Source organism: Corvus kubaryi, unplaced genomic scaffold (assembly GCF_017639235.1).
Source record: "Corvus kubaryi isolate FWS band 111438036 unplaced genomic scaffold, C.kubaryi_AGA036_p1.0 134, whole genome shotgun sequence".
In the NCBI taxonomy this organism is placed as follows: Eukaryota; Metazoa; Chordata; class Aves; order Passeriformes; family Corvidae; genus Corvus; species Corvus kubaryi.
In genome coordinates this window covers 12,693,266-12,709,502 of record NW_024580668.1, presented here as the reverse complement: position 1 = coordinate 12,709,502, position 16,237 = coordinate 12,693,266, and the positions used below count along the sequence as shown (strand labels likewise).

The following is a 16,237-nucleotide window of genomic DNA, read 5'->3' as shown; positions in this document are numbered from 1 at the left end:
TGGTGCAGGTGTGGAAGAGAGGCACTGGAGGATGAACCCTGTGATCTGTACAATGATCACACAATGTGAAGCTGAGCCACACTGGAGATGGTACAGAAATAACTCGTCAGCTGTGGGTGTTTCTTGAAGGAGCTGAAGTGGCTGCCCTGGGCACACTCCCACCTACAGCGCTACGTGACAATATATAATAGGGAGGGTCTTAGAGGCCAACTCTGGGCATGGTGAAAGAAAGAAAATCTGGTGATCCCTGGCAGAGTATGGATACCCCAGTTCTTACCTCACCTTAGTATTAAAAAGATTCTCTCATCTAGCTGCAGGGGGTTGGCAGACACCACTGATTTAGTGGTATGATGTAAGCAACATGCGTAACAGCAACATATCTTTGCTTTTAAACCACCAGGAGGAAGATTTGCCTGGGATTATTATTAATACTATTCATAATGTTAAACTGGAGATAGAAACTTACTTTCTGTAATTAACCTGGGTTAAACAAATGTTTGAGTTGTCAAAGGTGTGTAAGAGCTGCTTGTGTCCTGTGGATATTTAAACTGACAGAACTAACTTCCAGTCACTCAAGATTCCTTTCCAACTTGTTTTTGGAGTTACATACATCTATACTTATTATTTCCATATAAAGGATAGGAAATACTTGGTTTGGCCAGTTAATCATGGATTTCATGCATCACCTCTATGCTTGAGCTGAGTCAGGTGCCGAGAGAGAGATCCCAGCACTGTCAAGTCTCTTCGCCCCCTTTCAGGCTTTTGCTGCCTGAGCAATGTGTTGGCGTCGTGAGTCTTGAGATAGGCAGTTCAAAGCCTGCTCGGCTGTTTCTACAGCACATTTCAAGTAAAAAATGCCCAAAACTTCAAGAAAGTAGTGGAAAATCGGGTGTCCCTTCTGATAAAACCAGCAGCTGGGACACTGAGACTGTGCTGACACATGCAGGTGACCAAATGCTGCGTCTGAGCAGCCAAGAGAGGCCCCGCGGCCAGGGAGCAGCTATACCACAGGTCCTGTTGAAAGACAGGGACGCCAAACACAGCTTCACCCGCCTGCATGTGCCAGGCAACAAAGCCTAACAAGTCTGGGACCAGCTAAAGGCCAAGAGCTGCTTTCGTTGCCACTGAAGAGCACCTTCCAGGAAAAACATGATGTAAGTCCCACCACTGCAACCATGCCAGCTGCTCCTCATGTGTGGTTGTGTAGATGATTTATCACTAAATGTAAAAAACACGCTCCCCCTCTTTTTCAGTTGCATCTTGTTTGCCACATCACTTCCCTGATTTGCCTTGGTTCCTCCAAATTCCAATGTTCTGCTTCGTGCTCCCAGCTGCTCCCATCGACATTGTCACCGGAAAACAAATGAATTCTGCACCCCATGATCCCAGTTAATAAGAGCTGCTCCAGGAGTTCAACTTCCTACCTTTTGCCCATCCTCATCATAAGATTATCTAAATTAATCTTCCACAGCTTGCTTATGAGAATGCCAGAGAAGGCAGTACAATTATGAAGAGAAATCAGCAATCACAGATTGGAAGTACAGTCTTACTTGGCTAAAGAAACTGAATGCCTGAGTGGAATTGTAACTATTATCCAGGGGGAAGGAAACTTTGCATTCACTTTGAGAGCCTATGCAGGGATCATTCTTCACAGCAGAAGAAAATAGAAGGGTTGGTGCATGTGCCCCTATTACCAAGGGCTCAAGAGGACAACCAACAGCATCACAGCTATTATGATTACACCAATAATTTTAAGGGACATGGTAGAGGCCATGCTGTCCACAAGGGCAAAATCAGTATAATGATGACAATGCAAAATGATAATGAGTATATAAATCCCAACTAACTATCCCCTAGCTGGGATGATAAAGTTGCCAATAACCCCAGTGGATTACCACAAGGCATCTTTACAAGACAGAAGCCTTCATCAACAGGATACACCACATTCTCCATGTACAAATTGGAGACGGCTGTTTGCATAGAAAGATCTGCTGAAATCATTCTTATTTTTCCTGACTGGATAAAATTTCATGTGAAACATTTCACTTTTATCCATATAATTTGTACTGCTAGTGAAGACTGCAAAGCAGCTCTTCTGTGGGGTGACAGCTGCTTCCAAACACAGACAGGCTGGACCTCTGCAGGTGCCACAATACAGTGTAACAAATGCAGAACCACAAAAGCAAATCTTCAGATCAGACTGTAATAACTGTAATAAAACTATATGGATAAGAGATCAGCCAAATATTCTAAGGATCTACAGCACTCGCTTCAGCATTCTGCTCCGTTGACAGGAGATTTATGTTCACAATTGCAAGGCTAAGAGAGCTCTGAGGCAGAATACTCAAATTTTCCCTTCAACTAATACACATTCTTGTCAGGAATGGAACATTTTACACTGTGATTATTTTGTGGGTTGATGTAAAGATACCATTGTTACCTCAGTCTTATTTCAAGATTCTTATAATCATTGAACAGATAGTGAGTGGCCAAACCAGTTTCTCTTTTGCATGTGAATAAATGAGAGCTTTGCTAATGATTTACTGGTAGAGGTTTTTTATTTTTTCACTGAGGCTTCTTCAGTTCCAGACTGATCAACCCCATTGCCACAAAATACATATCTTAAGGACAAGCAAGACCATGTTTGAAGAAATACTTCCTATTAAACAGATGACACTGTCCCCATTAATACCTTATTTTCAATGAAAACAGGCAGTGAACTGAGCAGAAAACCTCTGACCAAGAAGAAACTCTCCAAGCCCTGCTAAAAGCATTTCAAATAGAACACATCAAGAGGTGAGAACCTGAAGCTAGTGACTGCTCCAGTGACAAGGAATAGTGAAAAAGAAGGAAATCCCTCCCTAAAGAGGTCTGGATCATACAGTGAGGAAGCAGGACATCTTCACAACCGCACACTAAAGGTAAGGATGCAGGCAAAATCAATTTCCTCACACAACATGCCTATAATGCTCTGACTACAGCCTTACCCCGTCCACCCTCAAAACATCAAACTCCCCTTCTACCATCAACACTTCCCCCAGATAGAAGGGAAAAATACAACCCCACCATTCTCAACATCCTCACTGGTGACTTTTTAAAAGAGCCTGTGCAGCCCAGTCTATGCAGCATGGTTATCTGAAAGCAAATAAATACACAGGTGACATCCTCTGAATAGGAAATCTCAATTCATCTATTAATTCTTACACAAAGTGCACACCAGCCCCTCAAACACCAATCCATGCACTTTGAGGACACCACTCATGACAGTCACTCAGCACACCAGAAAAATACACCATTTTTGAAAGAGCCACATGGATAAGAATAGCATAAAGAATAGCTGTTGTAAAAAGAGAGACCCTCTACTCATTGTACGCATTGCTCTCAAACACCATCCTAAAAACTGCATCAAAATAAATTCTCAAAGAAGTGATCACCTATGGTAGAACATCCTACCAAAGGATGGAAAGTCTTCTGCAGAGCCACCCCTGCCAGCCTTTAAGCTGATTCCCAACCTTGCTAAGTTTATCTCAGAAGTAAGCCTTTTGTGCAGAATGTGAGAATAGAAAAAAACAAGTACAACTTGTCAAAACCTTCCCTTCCACCTTCCTGTAAGGACCTTCTACCCCAGACACCAGCACTCCCAGGTCTCATACGTGGGCTTTCCTGAGAACTCATATCCAATACCTGGGCCTCCCACACTCCCACACTCGAGCTCAAATAACTACTGAGACCAGACTGAAGTGACATAGGGCACTGACACACACAAACACACCTCCCTGCTGCAGCTCTCACAAGGTAACCACTCAGTCTCCGACTGTCTGTCACTCCTGATCCTGGAGGGAGCCCTCCAGCCACAAACCTAGGAACAAACATTTCTAACATTTCAAGACAGCAAAACACTGCTTCTGTGTCACACTGTAACCTCCCACAGCCTCCACACTCTCCCCCGCTCCACACCCCGGCTCTCTCTTTCTCAGCCTACACCTCCTCTAGTCATTTACACATGCCAGGAAACATTACTTCTCTTTCTCTACAAAGACAAGTATCATATCATTTCTGCTTTCCTACAAATTAGCACTCCCTCGCTGAACCTGACAGCTCCGTTTCCTGTCAAAGATGATCTGATACCGACTCACAACTCTGAGGGATTTTCCCCATTTGCAATCCAGTCTGAAAGCAAGCTGTCACCTTCAGGCCTGGCCTGAAGGTGGCTTGTGTGCCTGAAAGCTTTTCTTCTTTTCAAACGACACTGTTTGGTCTAATGAAAGACATCACCTCTTCATATGTCCTATGGCATCATGGGCACAACAACATTGCTGTTTTTATACAGTTTAAAAATCAAGACATATTTACAGTCCAAGTAAACTTCTATCAAAATATCAAAACATGATTTTGAATCCCTAAAGACTTAAAGACACGCCATTCTTCCCAAACCATTATGACTGTGGAAACTGGAGAGCTATTTTGTGAGGCCACTGTGAAATTCTGATTATCAGCCTGAACTTTTTACAAGGTGTCACTATCCTCAATCAAAGGTTTGAAAATAGAACAGAAAGAGCTCATTGCCTTTAGAGAGTGAGATAAAGCTAGGAAGATGCAGAAAGTCTTCATGCTTAATAAGATAAAAACAGTTGCCACAATCATTCTATCTTATCTTAATCAGTCTTCCTTAACTAACCAGCCAGCCCCAACCTCCAACAGGAGGAGGAATTCCAGAGTGTGAGAAAACAAATATGGATCAAAACAACTTAACATTCTAATGTCTTCACTCTCAACTTTCTATTCACCATTATGACTGACTCTAATTGCCCTTGATAAGTACCCCACTTGATACAATTTCAACACTCTTCTGTTCATCTTTTCCCTCCCAGCGTTGTGGTTTTTGTAGCAATTAAGGCCCAAATCTTGAGAGATGTAAGAAGCCAGCAGACACACTCTTCTGTTCACTCCTAAAATTCACACCATGCACAGCCACAAACAAACTGATAATATTCTTTTCCCATTTAAGATAGAATACATGTTTAGAAAGCATCTGAAAGAGTGTATGGGAGGTGAAAGTTCTACCAAGCAAATACTTTCTAGTTGAAAGCCTGTCAGTGTGTCTGCATCCAACTTATCCTTGCTGGGAAAGATGACCTGCACTCTTACCATCATGATTAGAATTTCCCAGGGTCCATGGCTCATCTGAGTCAAAGTGAGTGTCTCCTCCAATTCCCGGTCCAGGAAAGTACGCGTGAGCCAGGAATCCACCTTCTCCATCAAACGGAGAACTGTCTCCATGGAAACCAGAAGCAAAAAATATCATAATATCTGCCTCCTTTCTGTCATTTTTAATTTCATGGTAAGGGACCTCTTCAAAGGTAAGTGGTGTCACTCTCTGCCAAACATCAAAGGCCTGACGAATGGCCCTCCTTGTATCAATCTCGCCAACCTTGGGGGTGTAGTTGTGTACACTGTGGGAATGAGAAAGAAGGGATGTTTCAATTTGCAGAACACATTTGAGGCTTACCAATATATAGCCACACAGTTTCAACTTTCAAAGGGAATTTTTTTGCAGACACTACTCTGCGCATGCAAAGTTTTGCTGTTACAAAGAAAGTTACCAACAAAACTACCACGCTGATGTGAAGTCTACATTTATTAACAAGAATCTTCATAATGCTTTGGTTGATTTTGGATCACTTCCTAAAAACCTGACAACCTTTCAAATCTGGGTGTAGACAGCTGAGTAATTTTTAAAAAAATGTAAATTATTTCAGATTTTGTCTGAAGTTATGCTAAGATGGAACCTACTATATGAAAAAAAAACCTGACCACTAAAATTCATTTTGAGAAACAAACTTCCGGTAAACTACACAACCTTACTTATATGACCCGCTTCATTCTCTGAACTACTTAAAATATTTTAGAGCTCATAAGAGTGATGGATCTGCCAGTTTTGTGCAGCCCAGTCCAAGACAGCTAAAGATACAGAGTTTGGGGACAGTAAGGGGCATTTAACTGCACATAAATTTCCCATAATTCTAAACTTTATCTTAAAAATGCTGTTCATGATGTGTTTTGTGTGTGTGCATATAATAGCCTCATGATCTATTAAACCTGACCTAGGGAATATGAAAGATCTATGTCATGGGAACAATTTTCAGTCTTTAATGAAGCTGGCTCAATTTGATGCAAACACACTGTAACACATTCAGTGATGAATCAAGACAGCCATCACTGGAATGCACACCACAAATACTGAAATTGGAAAGCTAAACAACTACTGGTTTGACAAAGGCAGCAGTGCAGCCATCTGCCAATCTGCTTCTCTTGCTTATGCATATGCTTAAGACATAATTTATTTATATGATTCCATACCATTTTTCCCTAAGGTCCAGAAAAGGTTGGAAAAAGGATCTGACCCTCAGCCCTTCGCATACAGAAGGTGTCCCTTTACAATTCGAGTTAAAGTAATAATTATTGGTGGAAGCTTTGAACTAGTCACCAGAACAGGTCCCTCCTCCCAGTCTCTGCAGTCCCTCACCGTTACTTGAAGCATCCTCCTCCTTTCTCAGAATTCTTGGCAGAAGCGACAGAATGCCCCAGTCCCTGACCCTCTTTCCCTTCACACCATCATTTCCTACACATTCTGGCACTTTCCCCATGCTGGTCACCCACATTTCTACCTCTTCACTGCTGACTCTCTTTCTGTCTTAGTCTTACCGAGATCTTCTCCCTAATGCCTACATCTCTAAATTTCATTCCTTTGCAATTTCCTTTCCTGCTCCAAAAATTTAGAAGGCTGTAATTTCAGCTAGAGGGTGGGTTAATTTTATTTTGAAGTGACATTCTTATTGCCAGAAACCTCCACTGGCCATCTTTCAGCAATTGCCTTTCAAAAGCTCACAGCCAGACTGACTCAGAACACCTCTCTGGGAAACTATCGCCCCTCTGCAACACTCTTGACACCTGCAGCTCACTTCAGCTGGCCTAACCTCAGCTGGTCTAAGCCTGGACAAAAGCAAGAGCTCTACTACAGGAGCAAAAGTAAAACCTCTGCAAAAATAAATGTTGCAAAACAGTAGAAGGAGAAAGCATCTTGTCCCCAAACAGTGATGTTCCTTCTGCTCTGATGGTTTGTTGAAGGTGACACATGATCTAAAGGTTAGAGCCTTAGATTTCTAACAGAAGAAAAAGGGCCTTTTTACTAAGATCTTCCTGCCAAAATTACACAACTGATGGCTGGGATTTAGGTGCCTTTACTGATCAGTTATTTCCTAATTGATAACAGACTCTTCAGTTAATCCAGTGCTCTGAAAGTATTCCCCTCCACCACATTCTGAGAATGAAAGCCTGGGCTAGACATTACAGGGAGGATCCAGTTTAAATTTAAAAGTACTTACAAATTCTGCATGCCAAACAAGTACAGACCATTTTTTCCCCATCAAAAAGGGGGAGGGAGGGGGCTGTACCTGTAGGTTATGTGCTTCTGTCTCCACTTCTGGCCAGTGAGTGCATACCGTTTTTTCCTCCGGCTGTGACGTAGGTGGGGATGATCCGGGACTCCACACCGAGGCTTCTTCATCCACCTGCAAGTAAAGGAAAAAAAAAGCAAGCTACGCAAAGAGTTTGGAAAAGAGATTCCAAAGAACTCAGGAGGTGACTGGAAGTCCTCTGAGAGATGGCCAGTGCTGACCCCAAGAAGGGTTCAGTCCTTCCTCTGTCAGGTTTATCCTCTTAGCGCAGGGCTGTACACCCCACCTCTGCTGGCAATCCACACACCTCAGCACACCAAAACCACTTCATTTTTCCTTTTGGAAACACAGATTCCAGATCAGGTAGCCCCTATGCTTGACAAGAGCTTAATGATGATAATGCCACAAGCGACCCAAATCAAAATCACAGGTGGGTGTGCCCTGGGATCAAACTCAGCTATCACCTACTGGATCCACTCTCCATCTGGTAAAGTGCTCCTGTGCCACTGAAAAACAAATCCAGTTCATACCTCACTAGGTAAAACTGAACAAGGGCAAGCACAACCCTTCCAGGTAGTAACTAAGGCTTTCACCTGGAATGACCAGAACAGATCCCTCCAGTCTCTGGGTCACACACACCAAATTCCATTAGGTTCTCCCCATAATCCCTGACTCTTGATGTCACTCATGATGTAGGAAAGTCTAGTCTCTATTGCCAAGTGAACTGGAAGAGCAAAGGATGCTGTCCCTTGCACAGGGATTCAGGCAATATTGTCAGAGAAGTCCACTCTCCTTCCCTACCTCCTTTACCTCCAGCCTTGACAGATCTTTTGTTTCTTTCTTGTAGCAGCTTGGGGGTGGTCAAACACTGGCAGAGGTTGCCCAGAGACGTGGCAGAATCTCCATCCTTGGAGAGGTTTTGGAGATATTCAAAACCCAACTGGAAATGATCCTGGGCAACCTGCTCTAGATGTCCCTGTTTTAGCAGAGGGTTGGAGTAGATGATCTCAAGACGTTCCTTCCAACCTCAATGATTCTCTGACAGAGAATCAAGGAGAAATAGACTGTTCCTCAAAATACACTTGCTCGTGTGGGCACACTCCAGAGAAGCCAGAAGTGGCTTATGGAGAAACAAATCTGCCCATCACTGCATGTGGCAGCTGGGGAAGAAAGAAACAAAGACAGAGACTGAGGAACTACAGGTACTGGTCTCCACAGGCCCCCAAGTCACATCCTTTAAGATTTTGCAGTGCAGCCCAGGACAGGAGAGCAGAGCCCAGGAATAACACAAGCAGTCTCTGGCCACAGCCTCCCTAAGGCACTGCCTCAGCCACTGGAATTCTTCAGGCTTTTCATGCATTTGGCCCACTAACTCTGATGGCAAAGGCAACTGTCCAGTGTGACACAAAGCCCTTAAGAACACTTTGCAAGACATGCCACTGCCTCATTACACACAAGAAAAGCACTGTAGCCAGTCCTGGCCCACTTCTCACACAGGACACCAAATTCTCTCCCTCCTCCTCAGTAAGGTTTCTCCCACATCCTTGGCCACCCAGCGGCCAACTTTTGGCCTCCAAATGCAGACATTCCTCCATCAACTGTAGCCAGCCAATGGCAAGTAGTCCATGCTTGTGCCTAAACAATGTATACCTTATTCTTTTATTAGCCCCAGACCTTTAGGAGAGTCTCCCACCACCAGTAGATGGTTTACAAGACTTTTTGCCAGGACACCTTTTAAATTTAAAGCAACCAGACAAACAAACACTGTGCCTCACCAGAACATTCTTTCAGAACACACACACCTGCTCCCAATTCAGGCAGCCACGCAGCCCTTTCCTGATTCTACTTCCTATATGTAACTCTGGTTGCTTATAAATTTCAGTGCAGTCATCTGTCATCATCTTCCCACCAAGAACAGAGCAAATGAGAGCTGTTATACACATTGCACTGTACCTGACAAGAACCCAAGCTGTGTATATAAAGGCAGCACAGATCTTCCCCACTTACATCACCTCACATTTATCAGCACTGTACATCTTTCAGAAATCCAGGCAACCTGTGGAAATTGGATCTGTCTTGCCCACACAACTGCTGCCACCTTCAAAGAAAAGCAGTACATCTAAGATTTGCTTTTAGATATATCAATTCAACCTGAACACACTGTGTTTTTCCAAGTGTCCTTTATTTGTGCTCTTTTGCATTGCTTCTAGCACTTTCCTAGCGAGACCTCACACTTACTGTCACCTCTATTCTCCCAGATACTTCCTGAGTTTTCAGGGTTTTTTTTTAATTCCACTCATATGTTATGATACAATGTTTTTATTATAACCTTATACAAGCCATAGCGTGAATCAGGTTTTCACCTCTTGAGCATCATGGGAACTCCAGTAGTCTGAACAGCATCATCATCAGGCCCTGACTATAGTCAGAAAAAAGCCTTCTGTTTTATCCTTACCAGTATCATCTAGAAGATAAAAATTTAACAGAGCAGTACTACCAAACCAGCCTACATGTGTAGAGAAGTCACTGGGGCTGTCCAGGGCAGTGCTGACACACCAGCAGGACCTCACACCTCAGCATCTGTTTCCTGTAAGAAAACCTTGGCAAGTTCCCAACACTTGCCCTATGCCCAGCTGGCCACAGGAATTCACCCTCCCACAGCTCAGTCCCCTGCTATCAAAGCTAGAGCTGCACAGAGACCCCACAGAAACTGAATTCCCTCCAACAGTCAAATTCCCTGCCCCTTTGCCAGCTCCAGGTACAGGCAGTTCCAGAGGAAGCTGCAATACCAACACCTGAGGCTTCAAGGACTTCTTGAGCCAAAGCTTCCAAGGTAGAGCTGCCAAGAGACTCATGCTGCCCCATGGCCCCTAACTACTCTCTCAACCCCATTTCACTTAGGCCTGTCTGAACCCCCATATTCTACCACTGTTTGTTCCAGAGTTCAGCTACTGCCTGTCCGAAGCCAAGTAACAGAGCCCAGGTACCTGGTTGGAGCTCAGCAGCACCCAAGCTGTCAACAACCTGAGCTAATGTCAAACTGAGAATGTTTATCTGGATCAGGGTACAAATCCAGCCATCTCTCCTCTCAGCAGGGCAAGTCTGTGGCAAAATATCCACAAAGCTGTAGCTTGCTGCTGTTCATCATCTGTAGCTGAGCTTTATGACAGTCATTCTCTACTGAGCAGTTTGGACAACCCTCTCTGTGTTCCAGGGGAAATCATCACATCAGAAACAACAAAAGACAATTACTTGAAGCAAGATTCAGATACTTATGGTTGCTTCCCCCCCTCCCTATTTTTTTAAATGGGAACACTGGATCATCAAAATTTATACTTGGCACTCTTGAGGCGCAGACTATTGCATTCCTCCAGCTGCTTGGCATGAGAAAACAGGCAATTTCCAAAAGCAGTGACATCCAGTTCTTGTCCAGACACAGCTGCTTTCCCCAGCTCAGGCTCCAAGCCCTTCACAAGACTCTCCTAAAGAGAGGAAGCTGTCACTCTCAATCCCCTACACTTGAGCTGGTGGGAGTGGTATCTTAACAGTTCTGGTGCACCCCAAGGTGAGAGAGCCACACAACAGGCTCAAGACAAAGCACAACACACTTCCAGTACAAGTAAGATAATTTCTCAGATCCCTCCAAGGCCATGTGATTGACCATAACAAAGACAAATCACCACTTCTGTTCAGCACTAGTGTGCCTTCTCTCCAGCATGCTCCAGGACTATATCCTTGCCCAGCTGCTCAGTTCAGCCCACCAGCTGCAGGCAGACACAAAATTTGCTGAGGCACCATCAGTTGCAGGGTCTGAGGAGGCTGTTTTATATATTCTCCCTGCTCTCTTTACAGGAAACTACATAGCCTCAAGACAGACCCTCTGCTGAATGGACTCCCACCCAACTTTCCTTTGGGGTACCAAAAAGCATCACCAGTGGTGGTGTTTCTTTCAATCTCCCACTAGCAGCACCTGCATGGTGACTCCACATGCTCGGGTACCAATCTTGGGGGAAAAAACAAGCTCAGGATTTGAGGGCATGTGGGAAAGGAGACGAGAAACTTTAGGCTTCCATAATAAGTGTAAATAGAATATGCAGAATTTGTTGCCTAACAAAGAAACCACAGAAAATAATAACTTTGCACAACTCTGATTCTTACAGTCACTTTAAAGAGACAGAACTTATGACACTGATGGACGTGACAGAAAAATTCATAACTGAAGTCTCAAAACTCATACCACAGACTGAAACAACAGCTTAGTAAATGCTTGAGTAATTCAGAGCCCTTGGAGGCAGCCTGCCTTGCCAGCTCTTTTCCTTCTGCTCAGCTTCCACAACCAGGTCTGAGGAAGTGACAGCCCAACACAGCTCAGGCAGATGCCCCTCCAGCTCAAACAACAGGCTCACAGCTAACAGCAATCTGGACCTCTTTTTCCATTCATGTAATTTCTAGGCAAATTCCACCCTGCCATACAACATATGGAACCACTGACTCAGGACAGATGGAGGCAGAGCAACCCAACATGCCTCCAAAGCACACCAGAGTCTGGTTGCAGCTGAGGTATCAAGCTTTTGGAGACTTGAGGTTTCAGAAGAGGGAATCATCTGGGTTTTTCACTCATCAGCCTTTGGGTGTTCATGCACTGATCAACCCCTACCCATAAATACAAACTCACTAAAATGTGGGCAACACCTTCCTTTCCTTCAGAAAAACTTTTTCTTAGTAAAGCAGGTACTCCCACATGCAGTTTGCTCCTTTCCCCTGTCACCCACAAGGCAGCAGAAGCAGCTCCTTAACTTTCCAAACTAGCACCCCAATATCACAGCCCCTTCTTTCCCCATCCCCTTCCAAATCATCAGCATCCCAGATTCAAGCTTCTGCACACCAAACGCACACATAGAGCCTTGCTCGATGGCTCTGCTTCAGCATTCACCTACAAACCATGTTATTAATGGCAAAGAGATCTCAGATGGAAAATTCCCACCTTTAAAAAGCATTTTGTTTTCAATGCATTTGAAAAGCAAACAGGATTTTCTCTGTCCCTCAATGGAGGGGGACATCTTTAGCTCTTCCAGTGAGCTAAAGAAGGGAACGTTATGTTCACTGGAGAGGTAGTCCCAGCCCAGGACGATCCCCTCCTGCCCAATTCACTAATTTCTTCTGTTTCTCCCTCTTCTTGCAGTCTGGAAGGCATAAAACCAAACCCCTTTGTTCTTTACATTATTTGGTTACTTTGTGGCCCTTTTTTTTGTGCTGTGGTGTCCCTTTTGCCAGCAGTGTGCCCTAAGAGGAGAGACTAAGAACCAGGCAGAGCATGCTCTGAAAAGGTCTGCTAATGTAGCAAGGGGCAGGGGCAACTAGGCAGGGCCTAAGCAAGTTCCATTGGGCTTCCTCTTTTTGCTCACCATGAGATGCTTTTTCCCCCATAAAGCCTCAGGAAAACCTTCTCTGCATTCTGCTTTAGCCAGCAGATGCTCCCCAGACCAAGAGCAGATGGATCCAGCCATATACACAACACCCAAGTGACCAGACAAGGAGCCACTTCCACACCACCCTTTGCAGCCCACATTGATGAGAAGACTAAAGAACAAAGTCCCTCCAGCCCTGGTGATTTACACCAATTCCTCTGGGCTGCCAAAACTCTGATCACAAACAACAACACATGGCCAACATACAGCAGAGAACATCTAATGTCCAAAAAATGGCAACTATGGGCAGTTAAGTAGCCCTGACTATCATCATCAGACTACAATAACTCACTTCAGTTCAAACGATGGATCTCCACAAATAGCATCTATGGAGATACACAAATCCAATTAATTAAGAAATAGATTAGAAGCCATTTCTAGAGCCAGAATTTTAACCTAAATTCAGACGGAGATGGAAATAAATGAAACCCTTGATGTCCTCCACTTTTAGAAGCTCACAGGATTCATGCTTTGATTGTGCACCAGCAATGGGGATCTGTGTTCAAAGAACAACAGTAACAAGAGCTTCTCCTCACACTCACAAAAAATACTGTTGACAAAAAGAAAAGTGGAATTGTCCACATGTTTTTGTTAGAAACACCTTTCAATAATCAAGACTTCTTTGATACAGTCAGTCAGGCAAATCTATCCCTTTTGAAGACTTCTTGCACCTGGAATAATTACCCAGGAAATATGACAATGCATTAAGAAAGACAAAGACAAAAGTAGCCTATATTAATCTTACTCAATAGTTGTCTGGTCCAAAACTCCTGTTACTGGGATTCCATAAAACTGTTGCATAGTGGCAACTGCAGACTGCACAGCTTTTCCCGACTGCAAGGCAGACATTTGGCTGTCAGATGGAAGTAAGTAGCCGTAAGTTTTTAACCAACCCTGAAAAAGAAAGAAACAGATGGTAAGATGCCACAGTAAGTTTTCAACATAACAGTTCAGAACATTTCCTCAAAAGAAAAAGTGACAAACTAGCTCAAAAAATTCAGCCATCTCTCTTTTTTTTGGTTAGGTTTGGTAATACCAGCTGATCCCTAGGAAGGGCTGAAGACCCAGCTTAATATCACCTTTCCTGATGGGACAAGGCAGACCTACCAATCAAAAATGAACATCATCCCTACTGGGCAACTGGGGCAGACTTAGGTCTTGAGAGCACCAGAAATGCCCAAGAAGCTTTGTTCTTGTTCCAGGGACTTCCTGTGCACCCTGTCCCCTTGCCATCATGAGACTCCTCAGTCCCCACAGCAGCAAGCTCCCAAGAGCCCACTGCCTACCACCCACTGCTGTCTCTGGACCATCATTCCAAGAAAACAGCTTAATAGCCCTGAGTTCAGCTTTGCACTTGCAAAAAGCACAGGAATAATTCTAAAAAAACTCAAATGAACCAAAACAAACAAATAAACAACAAAAAAAACCACACTCAGAAACTTTGAAGACTCTGATTAGGTGGGTGTTTCCTCTACCAACAGCTAATACCAGCGAACTGTCAGAACAGGAAAACAGCCAACTCTCCTCAAGGAGTTCCGTCCCTTTTCCCTGCCTCCACCCTAAAACGCAGCCTTAGATAAAACCATGTGTCAAACTTGTCAAAATGCTAAGGACAGCATTTTCAAAAACACACATTAATTCAGGGTTTTTTTTCCTCTCCTGCCTTCCCCTCCCTCACTTTGATACAGGGAGAAACCAGAATATTAAGTAATAATAATAACAATAATAATAGAATAAAAACTTGTTTTCATAAACCTTTCCCCACAACTTTTCATGCACACCCCCTAGTGCTTCATTCTTCTGGTTGATTCAACACTTAGACCAGGATTAATATGAGACCAACATATATCCCATAAGCTTTTTCCCAATCCGTCTGACCCACAGGACAGTCCTCACCACGTAAGCACTGATAAATCATCTGCATGCACTGTTCTTCGACTGACAGCATGATCACTCTGGGAAAGGGGAGAGAAGAGGCTTGTTCTCCCTTAACATAACACAGCAGCAGGAAAGGGGCTCAAGTCAGGAGAAGCACAAGTGGGAGAACAATCCCTGTTTCTTTGTGGCAACAATAAGATGCCAGAAGCCATTAGGGAGAGAGAAAGGAGGCCTTGCTTCCAAAGCAGGAGAAAGAATCATAGAAGGATTGGAAGCCCATCTCATTCCACTCCCCTGCCATGGCCAGGCACACCTTCCACTGTGGTCTACTTGGTTGCTCCAAGTCCTGTCCAACCTGGCCTTGGACACTTCCAGGGATCCAGGGGCAGCCACAGCTTCTCTGGGCACCCTGTGCCAGGGTCTCACGGCCCTCACATTCCCTCCCAATCTCCCATCCATCCCTGCCCTCTGGCAGTGGGAAGCCATTCCCCCTTGTCCTGTCCCTCCATGCCTTGTCCCAAGTCCTTCTCCAGCTCTCTTGGAGCCTCTTTAGGCACTGGAAGGGGCTCTGAGGTGTCCCCAGAGACTTCTCTTCTCCAGGTGAACACCCCCAGCTCTCCCAACCTGGCTCAGAGCAGTGGAGTGCCAGTCCTCAGAGTATCTCTGTGGCCTCCTCTAGCCTTGTGCCAGCAGCTCCTCGTTGGCCTCGTGTTAGGAGCCCCAGAGCCACAGGCAGTGCTCCAGGTGAGGTAGAGAAGCGACACGAGAGCACGGGCTGGGCGCGCCGAAGTTCCCCAAGGGCGGGCACATACAGTGTCACTAAACACGGACATTACCAATGGCTCCAGACAAAGCTAAGCTGCAAAACTGCTCCAAGACCATTTGCTACCCCTGCCTTGGCCTCTGACAAGCAGAGCAATGCGGAAACACTTCATTATGACCAACATTAGCTGCCCTCCAGCAGCGACGGCAGAGCACAGTAACCAAAACAGCTCGGAGTGGGGCTGGCCTCGCGTATCCCCCTTCCTTCCCGGCCGCACTCGGAGGCGGCAGCGGGAAAGGGGCATCAGACGATGGCCACCTGGACACGCCGAGAAACTCCTCCCGGGGACTGATGCTCATGACCACCCAGGAGGGGCACGGCTGCTTCTCCAGCCGGTCCCCAACTTGCCGAGGCGCGGCCGGAGGAGCTGTGCCCGCACAACCGAGCTCAGCCCGGCCCTGCGGGAGATGATGGAAGGTTTCTGGCGGAGGAGGCGGAGGAACCGCTGCCCGCTCGGCTTTCCGGCCCACCCCGCGACACCCAGCGCACATCGCGGCCCCGGGACGCCGGTGGCAGCCGCGGCCCCGCCCGGCCCCGCTCGCGTACCTACCCGGCCGGTGCTGGTGTCGGCGGCGGCGCGGAGCAGCGCGCAGAGCAGCGGCAGCAGCGGC

General features: G+C 45.3%; 1 protein-coding gene across 2 annotated transcripts in view; it reads right to left on the bottom strand.

Annotated features, from left to right (window-relative positions):
- MMP24 (matrix metallopeptidase 24) overlaps positions 1 to 16,231 on the bottom strand; it is a 43,335-nt gene extending 27,104 nt beyond the window's left edge. Inside the window, exons 1-4 of one of the 2 annotated variants that reach the window (XM_042050936.1) lie at positions 16,177 to 16,231; positions 13,671 to 13,819; positions 7,455 to 7,571; positions 5,149 to 5,453 (exon numbers count right to left, since the gene is read on the bottom strand). In XM_042050936.1, coding sequence (XP_041906870.1) covers positions 5,149 to 5,453; positions 7,455 to 7,571; positions 13,671 to 13,774 — 526 coding nt within the window. In that variant the 5' untranslated portion in view covers positions 13,775 to 13,819; positions 16,177 to 16,231. Of the gene's footprint in view, positions 1 to 5,148; positions 5,454 to 7,454; positions 7,572 to 13,670; positions 13,820 to 16,172 lie in introns of both variants that reach the window. The other variant, XM_042050944.1, reaches the window with a different exon arrangement.
- Between the last annotated feature and the right edge of the window lie 6 nt (positions 16,232 to 16,237).